This window comes from Nesoenas mayeri (genome assembly GCF_963082525.1).
Source record: "Nesoenas mayeri genome assembly, chromosome: 23".
Lineage (NCBI taxonomy): Eukaryota > Metazoa > Chordata > Aves > Columbiformes > Columbidae > Nesoenas > Nesoenas mayeri.
In genome coordinates, this window is record NC_137574.1 from 5,583,769 (window position 1) to 5,600,064 (window position 16,296).

General features: G+C 61.2%; 2 protein-coding genes across 2 annotated transcripts in view; one reads left to right on the top strand and one right to left on the bottom strand.

Moving 5' to 3' along the window:
- Positions 1-5,028: 5,028 nt before the first annotated feature.
- Positions 5,029-12,292, top strand: RNPEP (arginyl aminopeptidase). The gene is made up of 11 exons (XM_080358104.1): positions 5,029-5,429; positions 6,017-6,157; positions 7,515-7,663; positions 8,145-8,261; positions 8,346-8,581; positions 9,134-9,247; positions 9,498-9,610; positions 9,922-10,030; positions 10,609-10,833; positions 11,004-11,146; positions 12,089-12,292. Exons 1-11 carry the CDS (start codon positions 5,037-5,039, stop codon positions 12,251-12,253), a joined length of 1,905 nt encoding a protein of 634 aa, XP_080214230.1. The 5' UTR covers positions 5,029-5,036; the 3' UTR covers positions 12,254-12,292.
- Positions 12,293-12,918: 626 nt separating this feature from the next.
- The window catches only part of LZTR1 (leucine zipper like post translational regulator 1), a gene marked incomplete at its 5' end in the record, with an annotated part of 35,778 nt that continues 32,400 nt past the window's right edge, over positions 12,919-16,296 (bottom strand). Inside the window, 2 exons of the mRNA XM_080358105.1 lie at positions 12,919-13,600; positions 16,031-16,111. Coding sequence (XP_080214231.1) covers positions 13,484-13,600; positions 16,031-16,111 — 198 coding nt within the window. The 3' untranslated portion in view covers positions 12,919-13,483. The remainder of the gene's footprint in view (positions 13,601-16,030; positions 16,112-16,296) is intronic.

Consider the following 16,296-nt stretch of genomic DNA (forward strand, 5'->3'; position numbering starts at 1 on the left):
ACACAGCCCAAGGGAGCCACATCCCGTGGGGTTTATCAGCACAGCCCTGATGCTGATGTCCCCAAAGAGCCAGGGACTGACTGCCACCTACTTGCATGGCTGGAAGAGGCGGGCAGGGGCTGTCAATGCCCCCTCCACCCCGGTATCCCCATCAGCCCCAGAGCAGGTGGCAGCTCTGGTCCCACCACCCTCTTACATCTGAAATTAAACCTTCTGCCTCCAAGGGACGCAGCTGATGGAGCCACTGTGGGTCTGTCACACCCAGAGGGTGCCTGGCTTTCCCGGAGGGGAGCCCAAGCATCCCTCGAGTATCCCTGGAGCATCCCTAGAGCATCCCTGGAGCATCCCTGGAGCATCCCGCCCGCACCCAGCGCGCAGCCGTGCGAGGATAGCAGCACTCCCACCCTCGCCCACCCTGCGGTGTGTGTCCCCCAGAATGGACACCCCAGGGGGAGCCAAGTCCCCAGGGCCAGCAGCGAGGGAGGGGGCAGAGCCCCGCGGGGCGGAGGACAAGGGGGGAAGGGGCGCAGGAGAAGTCGTGACTTGTCACCGGCCCTGAGCAGGGGGAGTTTCCGCTGCCGGAGGTGACGCCGCCTGGTTGCATCCGCGACTGTGTCCGGTGGGAGCTGAGGATGAGGATGTGGGGCAAACATGGCTCCTCCAGCCCCCACCTCCCCTCCTCTGTGGGAGTGGGAGGGCCTGGGGGATCCAGGCAAATACTGGGAGGTGTGAAATTGGGCCCTGGCTCCCCCAAAACCCGCTCCCCGCAGCACGGCCAGCACCTTCAGAGCCCAATTCCCACATCCCAGCGGGGAGGGGACGCCAGTCCCACTGCCCCAGCTGGCCCTGGGGATGGTGGCTTGTCCCCACCTGTCCCCTCCTCGTGTGATGCCTTGGGGCACCCCAACCCCTGGCACCTGCAGGGCAGCACCCGGGCTCCTGGCTTCATCCCCTCCATGGCCAGACCCCCTCCTCCCCGCAGCACCGGCTCCAGCTCTCCCCGCTCCGCACAGGTCCTGGTCCATTTGCAGGAAGGAGGAACACGGGCCCAGGATACACGTCTGCCAGGTGTGCGAGTGCGGTGGCACTGGGGGCAGGACCGGGTGCCCAAGCCTGGTGGCACCATGTCCCACCCCACGAGGGCTGCAGCCAGGCCCGGGTTGGTGGCTCAGCCTGGGGACACCCCGGGCGCTGCAGTGTCCCCGCTGGGGTTGGGGCTCCGGCCACCCCTGGGCTCAGTGGCTGTGCCCCAAACACCAGCCCGGGGGGGTCACAGGGGCCCTGCCCGTCTGTCCCTGGCCCAGGCCCCGCAACCCCCCCGAGCCCGGGCCCCGCTCTGTCCACAGCCGGAAACACCTTTTTCCTGTCCATGGGGCTGCGGAGGGGGTGGCAGGAAAAACCCTCGTGTTCCGGCGGGTTATTTATAACCTGCTGCCAGCGAGGCCGGCTGGATCGCCCCGCGGTGTCCCCGTGCGCACCCCGAGCCCCACGTCACCCCCGCCAGCCCCACCCCAACCCCATCCCTGTCACCATTCCCATCCTCCCCATCCCTCTCCCTGACCCCGTCCTGCTCCCCACACACCAAGACCCATCCTGGAGACCCCTCCACAGAAGGCAGAGCCCCAAATCCTGCCCTGGGGACATCATTCCCCTCCCAACCAGCACCAGAGCTCACCCAGCCCCACACTCCCCATCCCACGCTGTCTCCCTTCAAACCCACCCTGGCCCTCGGGGCCGGTTCGCTGTGCTGAGAATGCACCGCAGGGCCAGATCCAGCTCCTGCTCACACCCCAGGAGCCTTTTGACCCATCCAGTCCTGGGAAAACACGACGGGGGAAACTGAGGCATGGGGCTGGCAGGGCGAGGAGGGCACTGGGGCGGGTGCAGCCCGCAGTGTTCACAGTCACGGGGGGCTGACGGGGCACGTGTGGGCAGTGCAGGCAGAGCAGGCAGCTCCTGCCCACCCGCAGAGGCCGCGGGCAGCCCCGCACCCGGCACGGGCAGTTACTCAGCGCCTGCGAAATGACTCAGCCAGGATCCAGACGGGATTTCCTGACTCAGCTTCCCCGGCTACAAAACTTGGGGGGGTCCAACTTCACCTCGGGGGGTCCAACCCCACCTTGCAACAACACAACCACCAACACACCGTGTCAGGGGGTGCAGGGGGCTCCCCACCTTCCTGTGACCCCCATGGGAGCACCCAGACCAGCACCGGGGATGTAATGAGGAGCTACGGCAGAGCCCTGGGGAGCGTGGGCAGCACGCAGCACCCATGGGCAAACCCTGCCCCTGTGGGGGACACGCTCACCCGCTGTGGGCTGCCCGGGTACCGGCATGGCCGGCGGTGGTTTGGCAGCCCAGCACACCCAGGCTCCCTGGCTCTCCTCCCAGTTGTTTTTTTCCTAGGTGAAATCCAGGAAAACAAGAGCCCCAGCGCACACACGCTGCGGGTCTTCACCGCTTCCCTCCCACGGCGGGGTGACACATTAATGTCCCATGGGGGACACGGCTTGTGCTGAAGTCACCTCTAAGTTTTCCCCCCTGCGCCTTGCCGTCCCGGTTTGGCTGCTGGCGCCAGGGAAGGGATCCCATGGGGGCCCTGGGGATGCTCTGCCACCCCAGGGACGCTCGGCCACCCCGGCCACCCTGACTGGGTGAAAACACGGCCGGAGTGCCCAGGTGTCCCTGGGGTGGCTGAGCACCCAGCAGGGAGAAGCCATCAGGTCCCCAGCCCTGTCATCACTGGTGAAAACAGCATTTTTTAAAAAACCACAAGTCCTCACTGTCCTCCTCGCTGTCCCCATGCCATGCTGGGGACATGGAGCATCTGAAGCTGCACGGCTCTGGGCACCCATCCAGGGATCACCCATGGGTGCCCATGGCCCCACACCACCTCCCCATGCCCCAAATGAGAGCTGACACCACGAGCTGCCAGCACCAACCTGTTCCGCCCGCAGAGATGTGCGGCAGCACTACACCCGTTTTCCCACTCCAGGTCAGCTCTCTGCACAACTGTCACCCATTTTGGTAGCCCTCGTGCCTCAGTTTCCCCTGCCATCCTTTGTTGGCACTGCTGCCCTCCCAGGGATGGTTTGGAGAGGCAAAGCAGGAGCTGGCAGCACCGGCACCCACCTCTGGTACCGTGGCGGCTTCCCACAGCCCCCCCTCTGCTGTGGTTGGGGACACGGAGTGTCCGGGGGACACTGGGACACGGGAACTCGCCAGCCCGGCCACGCTGCTCCCGGAGGCCTGACCCAGATGTCAGGCGGCGCCAGCCCTCCCAGCCACCGCCTGCCAGCCGCCATCCCCGCCACGGTGTCCCCCGTGTCACGGCTGGTCCCCGCAGCACAGCCCCATCACCTCGGTCCCCACCAGGTGCCCCCATCATCTGCCCTCCCCAGCAGCTTCCCCCGTGTCTCCCTGGACCCCGGTGGGGTGTCTCCTGTCACGACTGATCCCCACCAGGATGTCCCCTCTGTAACCACCGGTCCTTGCAAGATGCGACCAACCACCTCGGTCCCACTAGGGTGTCCCCATGTCACCACCGGTCCCTGTCAGGGTGTCCCGTATCACTGCCGATCTTCACCGGGGTGTCCCTCGGGCCGGGTGTTCCCCAGCACCGCCAGTCCCCCCCGGGGTGTCCCCGCCGGGGTGTCCCCCCCATCACCCCCGGTCCCCGCCGGGGTGTCCCCCCCGCCCGGTGCCCGGTGCCCCGCGGGGCACTCACCGCTCGCCGCGCCCCGTCCCGCCGCGGTCCCGCGGGCAGCGCCCGATGCCGCCGCCGCTCGCAGCCCGGGCAGAGCGGGACCCGCGCCGGGCGGGGAGGAGTCGCGCAGGCCCGTGCCCGCCTCCGGCACCCGGCACCGACCGGCGGCTGCGGGGCCGCCCCTGCCCGGCTCGGTCCTCCCGGGGCGGCTCCGCCCGGGTCCCGCCGCCCCCGGGGCCGCTCGGCTGCTGGGACGCGGCGCCTGGAGCCGGTGGCGAAGCCTGAGACAGGGACGCCCCATGGACCCCCAGATCCCCCATGGACCCCCCGACCAGTGGATTCCCCCCTCGGATCCCTCCATGGACCCCTCCCTGTATCCCTCCCTCACCGCCCGCTCAGGAATCTCCCCATGGACCCCCCGCCCAGATCCCCCACCCTGATCATCTCCCCGTGGATCCCGACATGGAGCCCCCATGGACACCCCCCCGGCTTCCCCCTCTGGATCGCCCCGAGATACCCCCATGGATCCTCTACCATTGATCCCCCCGAGATAGCCCCCCGAGTTCCTCCCCATGGATCCCCTCCTATATCCCCTCCAGACCCCTCCTTAGGCTTCCCTTCAGGGATCCCCCCACGGATCCCTCCCATTGGTCCTCTCCCGGATTCCTCCCCATGGATCCTCCCCTATATCCCCTCCGGATCCCTCCTTAGATCCCCCCTATGGATCCCCCCCGTGGATCCCTCCCATTGATGCTCTCCCCGATTCCTCTCCATGGATCCTTCCCTATATCCCCTCCAGATCCCCGCTTAGGTCCCCCCTGTGGATCCCTCCCATTGATCCTCCCCATGGATCCCCTCCTATATCCTCCCTGGATCTCCCATTAGGTCCTTCCCCCTGGATCCCACTCATGGATCCCCCTCATGGACCCCCCCGGATTCCTCCCAATGGATCTTCTCCATTAGCCCCTCCGGATCCCTCCTTTAGATCCTCCCTGGATCCCCCCTTAGATTCCCCCTCATGGACTCCCCCCGGATTCCTCTCCACGGATCCTCTCCATTAGCCCCTCCGGATTCCCCCTTAGATCCCCCCTGTGGATCCCCCCTATGGATCCCTCCCATTGATCCTCCCCATGGATCCTCTCCTATATCCCTCCCGGATTCCCCCTTAGATCCCCCCTGGATCCCCCCTTAGGTCCCCCCTCATGGCTCCACCCGGACCCCCCGCCAGGGATCCCCCGGTCCCGCCCCCTTCCCGTCTCGGCCCCGCCCCCGGGCGGTCGTTGCCGGGCTGGCGCCGCCCCTTCCGCCGCGGCGCCGCCCGGTGTCGGCGATGGCGGCCCCGGTGGGCGACGCCGCGTCCGCCAGCAGCGCGGGCGCGTGGGAGCTGCGGCACCTGCACCTGCAGCTGCGCGTGGCGTTCGCGGCGGCGGGCGCGGGGCGGCTGTGCGGGGCCGCGCGGCTCGAGCTGCGCTGCGCGCGGGACGGCGCGGGGCCGCTGCGGCTGGACGCGCACCCCACCCTGCGCGTGCGGCGGGCGGCGCTGCTGCCGCCCCCCGGGGAGCGCGGGGACCCCCCCGGGGACCCCTCCGGGGACCCGCTGCCCGTGCAGAGCCGCCCGTTCGCCAGCTACGGCAGCGCCCTGCACATCGCCCTGCCGCAGCAACCCCGCGCCGGGCAGCTGCTCACCCTGCTCATCGACTACGAGGCGGGCGAGGGGCCCGGGGTGAGCGGGGGTCCCGGTGCTTCTGCTCGCTGAACGGCTGGGGGTGGCTGGTGTGAGCCCTGGTGCTGGCTTTGGTTAGGTGCGACGGTGGGTTTAAACGAGGCCGTGGAGCACAAGTGTGATGGAGACTGAGGGACCTGGGGGGTTCAGCTGGAGAACAGGAGCTGAGGGGAGACCTTCTGATCTCTGAACTGCCTGAAAGGAGCTTGGAGCCAGGGGGGTCGGGCTCTGCTCCCCAGGAACAAGCGCCAGGAGCAGAGGAAACGGCCTCAAGTTGCGCCAGGGGAGGGTGAGGTTGGATGTGGGAACAATTTCTTCCCCAAAGGGCTGTGGGGCATTGGAACAGGCTGCCCAGGGCAGTGCTGGAGTCACCATCCCTGGAGGGCTGGACAGACGGACATGAGGTTCTCAGGGACATGGGGCAGTGCCAGGGGTGGGTTGTGGTTGGACTCAATGATCTTGAGGGGCTTTTCCAAGCAAAATGACTCTGTGACTCTATGATCAGCAGGGAGCATCCAGGGTGAGGAGCCAGGGACACCCCTCACCCCCGGGCCGCCCCTCACCGGGGTCTCTCCCTTCTCCCCCAGGTGTGCTGGCTCTCCCCCGAGCAGACGGCAGGGAAGCAGAAGCCCTACATGTACACGCAAGGCCAGGCCGTCCTCAACAGGTCCTTCTTCCCCTGCTTCGACACCCCCTCAGTCAAATGCACGTATTCGGCCGTGGTGAAGGTAAGCGGTGGCCCCGGGAGCACATGGGGGTGCAGACCCATCCATCCCATCAACTCTAACGGGAGCAAAACCTTCCCCGAGTTTGCAGGTTGCTTGCGGGGGAGCTGCCGGCTCCCTTGCAGGATGTGCCACAACACTGGGGTGTCACATCAGTGACACCGCCCGGGCCTGTGCAGCGCCGGCACGTTGGAGGTGATGCTTGTAGTGATCACTTCAAATCCCCAGCAGAGAAGCACTTAGAAACAATTCGTTTATACTCCTATTTTTCTCTCATGCTCATCTCCAGGGGAATACAGGCAGAGCCCAGTGCTCCTCATGCTTCTCCCCACCGCGTGTGCTGGGCGCCGCTTCGCACTGTCACCCATGAGCAGGTGCAGGTGCCACCGTCCTGCTGGCAGCTCTTCTCCCCCAGTGGGACGTGACCAAAATGCTCGGTGCTTGATGCCAAAATCTCAGCTAACCGTTGGGATCAACTCGGTGTTTAAACCTCTGCGCTCTCCTCACGCGGCTGCATTTGTCTGTGATTCCTGTAGTTATCACAGAAAACCCTATTTTTGCCCCACCTGAGGGCAGCGAGGTGACGACTCTTGGTGTGTGTGTGTGCAGCAGCGGGAGGACAGCCAGGACGAGATGAGTGTGGGAGGAGCGGCTGGAGGAGGGGGTTGACACTGGGTAGCGCTGTGTCCTGCTGCCGGTGCTGGGGCTGCCGAGCTTCTGGGATGGAAGAAGCATCTGGTTTTGTACAAATATGGGACTAAATAATGCAGATTCCCTTCTCGCATGTGGGTGGTCACTGTGCCCAGTGCACCCGCCCCGAAGGGTGAGCGCAGGGCTCAGCTGTCATAGTGCCCAGGGTGATGCTCTGCTGAGAAAACCTTATTCGTCACGTTTGGAAGACCAGAGACCAGATCAGCGTCCCAGGGCTCAGCCCAGGCCGGTGGATTGGCCGTGGGTCCTGCTTTGGCTCGAGAACAGGAAAAACGAGTTGTTGTGCAAGAAATAGGAGGAAAGCAGCATCCAAAGGATCTGCAGCCTTTGCCCTTTCGGCACCTGCAGCTCCGGCGTTTCGTTAGCTCTCTGCACCTTGCAGGGCAGCTCTGGGTGTCGCGCTGTAGCACCCGGCCGGTGTTGAGGCCAAGTGCTCAGGGGTGCTGTTGCAGGGATGCAGCTGTGATCCCAACTCAGAGCTCAGGGCGTCCCTGCTCTGCTCCCCAGAACCTGCAGTGCCCACAGACCTGGCCACCTCCAGCCTGCTGGGATGTGTTCACTGTCAGAGATCGCAGCATTGCTGGCTGGGTTTAGCTGAACTCTCGCTCTGTACGTTACAGATCTAACATGTTGTTACCTACGTGTCCAGGTCCCCGAGGGTTTCACGGCTGTGATGAGTGCCACGAGCTGGGAGAAGGAGAAGGACAACACCTTCATCTTCAAGATGTCCCAGCCGATCCCCTCCTACCTGATTGCTCTGGCTGTTGGGGACATCGTGTCTGCTGACGTTGGCCCCAGGTAGGTGGCTTTGGAGGAAACCCAAGCGCTCAGCCCGGCTGTGGAGAGCCTGGAGACACTGAGCATGACCTGGCCGATCCCCCGTCTGCTGCACACATGGGGATGTGGCATCAGAGCGTGCTCTGGTGCTTCTTGTTCTCCAGAGGGAGGAGGAGCCTCAGTACCGGGTCCCCTCAGCTTTGAGGACATCCCTGGCTCTGCTTGTTTGTCCCCCATGCACGTCAGTGAGAGCAGCAGCTCCCCGTTCTTGGAGGGCTCTTGCGTCTCTTCCCAAGCTGGTGATTTGTTCAGGTTCCATGTAAAAGCCCTTTGACATTCAGACAAGGGAAGAAATTACAGTAGTTTGCACTTCCAGTCTCACCAGTGTCCTTTATTGGCAGGCTTGCGTTTTGCTGTGGAATAAACATGCAGTTTCTGTGTGATGAAGCAATAGGGTAAAAGATCACTAATGGTTAAAACTTCCTGTTCTACCCTTGGCCAGGAGCCGCGTCTGGGCTGAGCCCTGCCTGATCGAGGCTGCGAAGAAGGAGTACGATGGGGTGATCGAGGAGTTCCTGGCGGTTGGAGAGAAGCTCTTTGGACCTTACGTTTGGGGCAGGTACGGCCAAAGGGCTTGGTTCCCCAGGGCCGGGGCGGGAGCGTCGGAGCTGGTTCTGACCGCACCGCCCGCTCCTCCTGGCAGGTACGACATCCTGTTCATGCCGCCCTCCTTCCCGTTCGGCGGCATGGAGAACCCCTGCCTCACCTTCCTGACGCCCTGCGTGCTGGCCGGGGACCGCTCCCTGGCAGACGTCGTCATCCACGAGATCTCCCACAGCTGGTTTGGCAACCTGGTCACCAACGCCACGTGGGGCGAGTTCTGGCTGAACGAGGGCTTCACCATGTACGCGCAGCGGCGCATTTCCACCGAGGTGTATGGTGCGTCGCCCGGCCGTGCGTGCGGGTCTGGGGTCTGCGCTGCGGCTCAGCGCGTCCCTCCCGGCGCTGCGGGGGCCGCAGCCTGCGCTGCATCTCGGAAGAGGTGAAGAGCAGCAGCTGCAACGCCCCGGGGGTTTCATGTTGGCAGCAGAACCGCCTTTGCTCTGAGATGGTCAGACCCCCCGCAGCCCTGTGCTGGGGACATGGGTGCTGTGGTCTTGCCCAGCGTCACTGTCCTGCTCCCGCAGCTCCCTGGGGAGGTGACACCAGCCACCCTGAGCTTCCCAGACACACCGTCACATCAGTTCAGGCGTTCCTGATGGCATTTGCTGCACTCAGCTAAATCTTAATGGTTCTAAAATCCTCATGCTAACCAAGGGCTGGGTTGTCATGTCCATTTGCAACTCCACCATCCACTGCCTTGTTTATGGGTTTCCTCCTCTCCCAGCTCAACAACTAACGCCGTTTCCCTCCCGTAGCAGCACCCCATGTGCTCGACACATGCGGGGGTCTGGTCGGGGTCTCCGATCGCCTCCCGCTTGTCTCTGCCAGGTTTGCCATACACCTGCCTGGAGGCGGCCACGGGCCGGGCGCTGCTGCGCCAGCACATGGACAACACGGGCGAGGACCATCCGCTCAACAAGCTGCGCGTGGTCATCGAGCCAGGTCTGCAGGGTGTCCCCGTCCTCCCACAGCCGGCTGGGGGGAGCGGGGCCAGCGAGGGGCAGCGTTTGGGGGGAAGCTCCTGCTGCTGGGGGGGTTTGTGGTTTGCAATAAAGCAGCCGCGGTGGTGGGACCTGAGGGAGGCGATGGCTCCTGGAGGGACGTGACCGGCACCCAGCACAGAAAGCGGAAATCTCAGTGCACGTGAGGGCTGTTTTGTGGATGATTTCTGAGGGTTTTTCCCTCTTTGTAGGTGTCAATCCAGAAGACACGTACAATGAAACGCCCTACGAGAAGGGGTTCTGCTTCGTCAGCTACTTGGCCCATCTGGTGGGGGACCAGAGCAAGTTCGATGGCTTCCTCCAGGTCGGTGCAGACAGGTACCCGGTGGAGATTACAAGTCAAACACACCCCATGGTGGGAGGCCGGAGTGCAACGGGACCCTGGGAAGGGCTGGACGGGTGGCTGGGGACAGGAGGAGGAGATGGGCAGTGGTGATGTCCATGGGGGGATGAGGCAGGGACAGAGCTGGCTGCCAGCAGTGACAATGCTCTGAGGTGTCCCAGGGGACGCAGGCGGCTGGTGTGGGCTCAGCACCGCTGAACCGCAGGGGCTGGAGCCGGGGAGGGCCGGGCAGCCCTGCCTGGGTGAGCACACGTAGCGTCACGTCCCCGCAGGCCTACGTGAACCGCTTCAAGTTCCAGAGCATCACAGCGGATGACGCCCTCGGGTTCTTCCTGGAATACTTCCCAGAGCTGAAGGAGAAAGGCGTGGACACCATCCCAGGTCAGCACGGTCCCTTCCTGGCCCGGGCACCGAGGTGCCGCTTTGCAAACCAGCACCCTGTGGGCATCAGAGCCGTGCCGTGTCCCCTGCAGCCCCCCTGCTCATCGGTTTGTGCCTTTCACTGGAGACGCTGCTGCTGTTACCGGCTCTGGCCATCCCGGGATCAGGCACTGAGCTGGGCTTGGGCAGGCGCCTGCTCAGCCTGATCCGTCCATCCTGTCCGTGCCCCGCGCTCAGGCGCTGGTTGCTGCGGTTGCCGCACGGACAGCTGAGCCCGGCAGGTCTCGAGCACCAGGACGTGGGTGTTCGCTGGTGCAGCCGCGGGCGAGTGCTGGGATCGGGCTCAGCCAGCGGCCCAGGCCCCGCTCAGCCTTGCTGCGGAGATGCAGGCTTGGCAGCAGCTTTCCCTGCCGGAGCTGGCTGTCTCACTGGTGGCACTGGAGCTCTCTGCCTCTCACCATCCCCGGGCGGGTTTGCTGGTGCTGGGGACACCCCTGGAGAAGGCAGCGGGATGTCTGGGCAGCAGCGCCAGGCACGGTGTTCAGAAAACCGGTTCCAGCTCTCCCCGCTTGTTGCAGGCTTTGAGTTCGAGCGCTGGCTGAACACGCCGGGCTGGCCGCCCTACCTGCCCGACCTCTCGCCGGGGGAGCAGCTGATGAAGCCGGCGGAGGAGCTGGCTGAGCTCTGGGCGGCCGATGGCTTGAACGTGGAGGCGATTGAAGCCGTGGACATCGCGGCCTGGAGGACGTACCAGCTGGTTTACTTCCTGGATCAAGTCCTGCAGAAATCGCCCCTGCCTGAAGGTGAGGGCCAGGTCACCTCCTGGGGCTCCGGTCCAGCCAGTTGCTCAGGGACATGGGGACATACGGGTCCGTGGCCATCAGCCCATCCCCACTGTGGTCCAGCCGTGCAGGTCCTGGGGTCTGGGAGGGACTGAGCCCTTGTGGGGATGGTAACGAACCCCGTCTCACAGGGAACGTGGAGAGGCTGAGCAAGATGTACCCAAAGATCTCCAAGGCCCAGAATGCTGAACTGCGGCTCCGCTGGTGCCAGATCATCCTCAAGAACAACCTGGAGGCCGAGTACAGCAAGGTCAAGGACTTCCTGCACAGCCAGGTGGGTCCGCAGGCAGCGGTGGCCGCGCTGGGCAGAGTGCGGTGGAGGGATGGATGGGCACAGGGCACACAACCTTCCGTGCCAGGAAACGGGTTGGCTCTTGCTCTTGATGAACCCACGGAATGGTTTGATTGGAGGGACCTTCCCAGCTCCCCCAGTGCCCCCCCTGCCATGAGCAGGGACATCTGCACCAGCTCAGGTTGCTCAGAGCCCCGTCCAGCCTGGCCTGGGATGTCTCCAGGGATGGTTCATCCACCACCTCTCTGGCCAACCTGGGCCAGGCTCTCACCACCCTCAGGGACAACAATTTCTTCCTCATGTCCAGCCTGAATCTCCCTCCTTTAGTTTAAAACCATCACCCCTTGTCCTATCGCAACAGGCCTTGGTAAAAAGTCTGTCCCCATTTTTCTTACTGGCCCCTGTTCCAGCCTCTGGTCATTCCCGTGGCTCCTCTGGCCCCTCTCCAGCAGGTCCATGTGTGTCCTGTGCTGAGGACCCAGCGCTGCAGGGGGGTCTCACCAGAGTGGATCAGCGGGGCAGAATCCCCCCAAACCAGCTGCCCATGGGGCTGGGGGTGCAGCCCAAGATACGACTGATCTGGGCTGTGAGCGCACATGGCCGGGTCATGTCCCATCTCTCACCCCCAGCACCCCAAGTCCTTCTCCGCAGGGCTGCTCCCCATCCCTCCATCCCCAGCCTGGACGGATACTGGGGGCTGCCCCGACCTGGGTGCAGGACCTTGGCCTTGTTGAACTTCAGGAGCTTCCCATGGGCTCACTCCTTGGCCAAGGTCAAGGTCTTCTCCCGTGGCAGAATTTCCCACCCTGTCCCTTCCCCTGTGCTCTCTCCCTGGGCAGGAGCCGGTGATGCTGGAGATGCTGGTGTGGGGGGGTGTGGGGCTCCCGGGAGGAGGTTGTGTTGTGACCTACTCTGTGTCCGCAGGGGAAGCAGAAGTACACGCTGCCGCTGTACCGTGCCATGTGGGCCGGGCCGGAGGCCGCCCGGGCCCTGGCCATGGAGACCTTCTCCGCTACAGCCCCCCAGCTCCACGTCAACGTCCAGAACTATGTCAAGAAGATCCTGGGCTTGGAAGTGGCGGAGAACTAGTGCAGCTTTACCCTGGGCGGGGCCTCAGCCCTTTCTCCATCATTGCACACATTTCCTTATTAAAATTTGTAATTTTTCTCATTTTTGTGCTTTTCCCTGTTCCCAGTGCCCCGCGGCAGCCTGAGCGTGTCCCTGCCCCACAGCCAGGCCTGTGTCCCCACGGGGGACCCGCCAGCCCTGGGGATGTGCAGGTCACTCCAGGAGGCTGGTGGCTTCTCCTGCTGCTGTGACATCCCCGGGGGGATCTTCCCCCACTCAAGGCTGCTCTCCCCAATCCTAAAGCCAAGCCGGCTGCTCCACCTCTGCAAACACACGAGGTTTTGATCCTCACTCCATCTCCACGCGTTCCGCAGCCAGGGCAGCTGAACCTCGTCTCCCTCTGCGTGCAGGAGCGTCCGGCACAAGCGGATCAGCAGCTCTCCCGAACCGGCCGCAAAGGGCACTCGCTCATTCACCTTCCTGCAATAGCAACGACCCACGGAGACACTTCAGCACTAAATTAGCAACAAGATGTAGCACGCTTATTTTTAACAAAGTGACCTTCATCAAGCTTGCAGCTCTTTTTGCTTAGTTTTTTTCCAAAATGAAAGCCGAGTCAATCATGAAATGCCAAGAGAAGATGTTAACTCTTTATTAATAAATGGATTTAGAAAGGCTTAGCGAGACAGGATTAATGGATAGGAGGGCCAGAAAGAGCCGCTGTAATCAGGTCTGGCCTGGCGCAGAGCATGGGGCGCCTGCAAAAGGCTTTATCTTTTAATCCACACCATGAAGAGTCTCTGGAAAGTCACCACGTTCTGGTCCAGCGCTCAGCGCCACTGCGGACACCACGCTCGACTGCCACTTACAGCCCTGGCTGGTCAGCTCACCTTCTTTAGATAGTATTCTTTAAATATTTTGTTTCAAAGTATTAACGACTCTCTTACTCATGACTGCGTTATTTTACAGTATAACAGTAATAATGGGCTCAATTCTGAACTTGGCTACTCTCAAAACCACGTTATTAATCATTTCACTTTTATACTTGCAGAACAGAGCCCAAACCCTTCTCCACAAAGGTACAAACCACGCAAATCCACGGGAGAGCAAGTCGGTCGTGTCCACGCTCCCCTTGGGCACCGGCTAAATTGTGCAGACACGGAGCAGCTCGGTATGGAATGGTAAAACGGAGTCGGCCGTAAAGTGCTGTATTTTTAAGGAACGAATGACAAGGTGGGTGACGGAAGCGCGTCAGATGTCTGAGCCCAGCTCCGCGCACTGCTTGTCTGAAATGTGCTTTGCTAACGACTCTATGATGTCAACGAGGAGCAGCTGGCTGAGCGAGCGCAGATGTGGCAACTTGGAGACCTTCGAGGAAAAGAACAAACAGAAAACAAACAAAAAAAACATAACAAAGAAATTAAAACCCTCCCCAAATCACGGCTGGTGTATCAGGCTTTACCCCAACCGCCCCTCGGGAACAGGGATGCGAGAGCGGCCCCGGGGCTCCGGCGTGACCTGTGTTATAACCCACTTCAGACTCCGCGTGGTGGGGACGGAGAGCGGCAGAAACGCTGACCCCAGCACCGCTGCTGTAATTACAGGAGTGTAATTACTGCTTATATTGACAACTCTACCGCTAATGGTGCCAACTAAGCACTCTCCTAAAAGGCAAAGTTGTGCACCCTGGACTTTGAAGCCGCTGTGATGCTGCTGGGGACGTGACACCGGAGCCGATCCCTTCGGCGCCCTCGCTGGTTCTGCTGGGGATGGTGGTGACGGGAGCACCGGCCAACAAAACCCTTCACCACGGTGGGTGTGTGAGAAGCTACAACAGACTCGTCACTCTTAGGCTGGTCAGAAGCTCAACTGTTACCACAAAGGAGCTCTACAGGTTCCTTCCTATTCCACAGCCTCACAGAAATGAGCCGGTAATCCCTCTTTTTAGGGTTATTAACATCCATGCCCAGCCCCGAGGGCCTGGAAGTCTGGCCATTTATCCCACCTGTGTTAACAGATCTAAGAAAAGGTTTCTCCTCACTCTAAGAAGCTCAACTGTGATAAAGAATAAAGATTTCTCGAGCATCCTTTGGAACCCAGGAAGGACACGGCCGAGTACGCTTTCAGAAATAGCTCTAGACTTGTGCTTGATGTCCCCAAAATGCAGGTTTGTGAGGGTGGGGAGGGAAAGAGACCCTGGTGGGATCCTGCCCTGCGGAGGAACAGATGGGGCGGCCGTACAAACACTTGAGAACAGCAGCTTTATTAGGGCTTTTGCACAACGCTGACACACAAGAGCCTAAACCCACGTTGCCCACGCCAGCAAACCCCTGGGAGCAGCTCTTCCACTAGTGCTCTTACTGCAGGAAACTCCTTCGCAGTCCAAAGCGGGACCAGCGTTCACCATGCTGGAAGGACAGGAGGTCCCCATGGCCACAGACCCGCCTGCCTAAGCCGTGACGGCCCCCGGGCTGGCGAATGTCACCCCGCAGCAAAACACTGTGCCCAGCCACACGGTCACCCCGCGCTGGGCCAAAAATCATTCTCAGGCCAAAGAAAAGCATCGCGTCTCTAAGATTTCATTGTGCACGTGTGCTTGACAGTCTTCCAGGCGCATTTTGATGAAAACTGTTCTAAACAGGCGGCGGTTTGAATAGAAAACATTTCGACATATCCCGGTTAGTGGGGTGCAACTGAGTAACGCCCTTCGAAACCTCGTTCTGTGACACGTCGCGATGTTGGAATCGCACCAACACCAACACGTTTGTTGTCCTGTGGCCTCCGCTGGGGAGCGGAGACCCTGAGGTTCCAGCTCTGGGGGCCTGTGACACACTGACCCCAAACCCGGAGGATGTCGCAGCCCCCCGGTCACCCTGTAACCGGCCTGGGTCCCGCTCTCCAAGCTCTTTACGCATTTTCAGTTATTTCTGAATGTAAAAAGCTTTACACTTGGGCAGCGAAGGGTACAAACTGCAGCCAGCGCTGCTCTCCTTCCCCACAGCCAGCGGCGGGAGGGTTGCGAGCTTAAATATATAAAAGAGACCAAGCTACTTGAATACTAACGAGGGAATTATTATCAATAAGTGCGTTGCATCCAGAAATCCCAATTCCTATGATTTATCTACCGATTTCAACAATGCCAGTACGTTGTGCAGTGAAGTGGGGACATGCTGGGAAGCTCTTGGGGAGGGATCGTATCTCAGGGAACAACGCGATGACAATTCCCTTGTTCTCCCGAGTGAGGGACATCAGCACATCAGGCTCTTGACCTTTCCTGTCACAAATGCATCATCCCATGTATCACAACACAGAAAGCCCAGCCAGGACGTGTAATTTGCCTCTTGAGCACATGATAATAAAACATCTATGACAGAGGATAATTCAAGAGAAATACGAACAGCACACTCATAACTGCAAGTGAGAGATTTGTGCCCTTGACACATGACAAACTTCTCATCTTGCTACACACACGAGAACTCAATGATGGCACAGCACAAGATTAACAGCTGGAACAAGTGGAAATGGAAGCAATTCTGAGTAACTTCTGCTTTGGAAGGTCTGGAAATGGAAGCAGTGCTGGGTAACATCTGCTTTGGAGGGTCTCCACATTTCCAAACCAGGCTTTTCTAGTCTTTTAGTGTGACAAGTGTGCCTGGCAGGCTTGTGAGCGCCAGCGATACGCAGCCAGCTCTCAGCCACCGCACACGAATGAAACCGATTCCTATATTAAGGTGTCTTTAACCAATGTAGCGACAGAGGACAGCAGCTCCCGAAAACCCCAGAAAAGCTGGAACCAACCTTGATGAACTGGTGCACGATGATGTGCAGGCAGTGCCTCTTCATGTCCAGCGCCTGCGTCTTGTCAGCCGCCTCCAAAATCTAAAGCAAAAGCGACGATGTGATTTCCTTTGCGCGCAGCTCGGACGCGCGGCGCACAAACACCGTTCTGAGCTACGGAAACGTCTCGTCTTCATTACAAACCTGGATCTTTTCTGAACTATTCAAAAATGAGCTTTGGGTTTAAAATGTGTGGAGTCCTCAAGAGATAATCAGTAGGAAGGTGC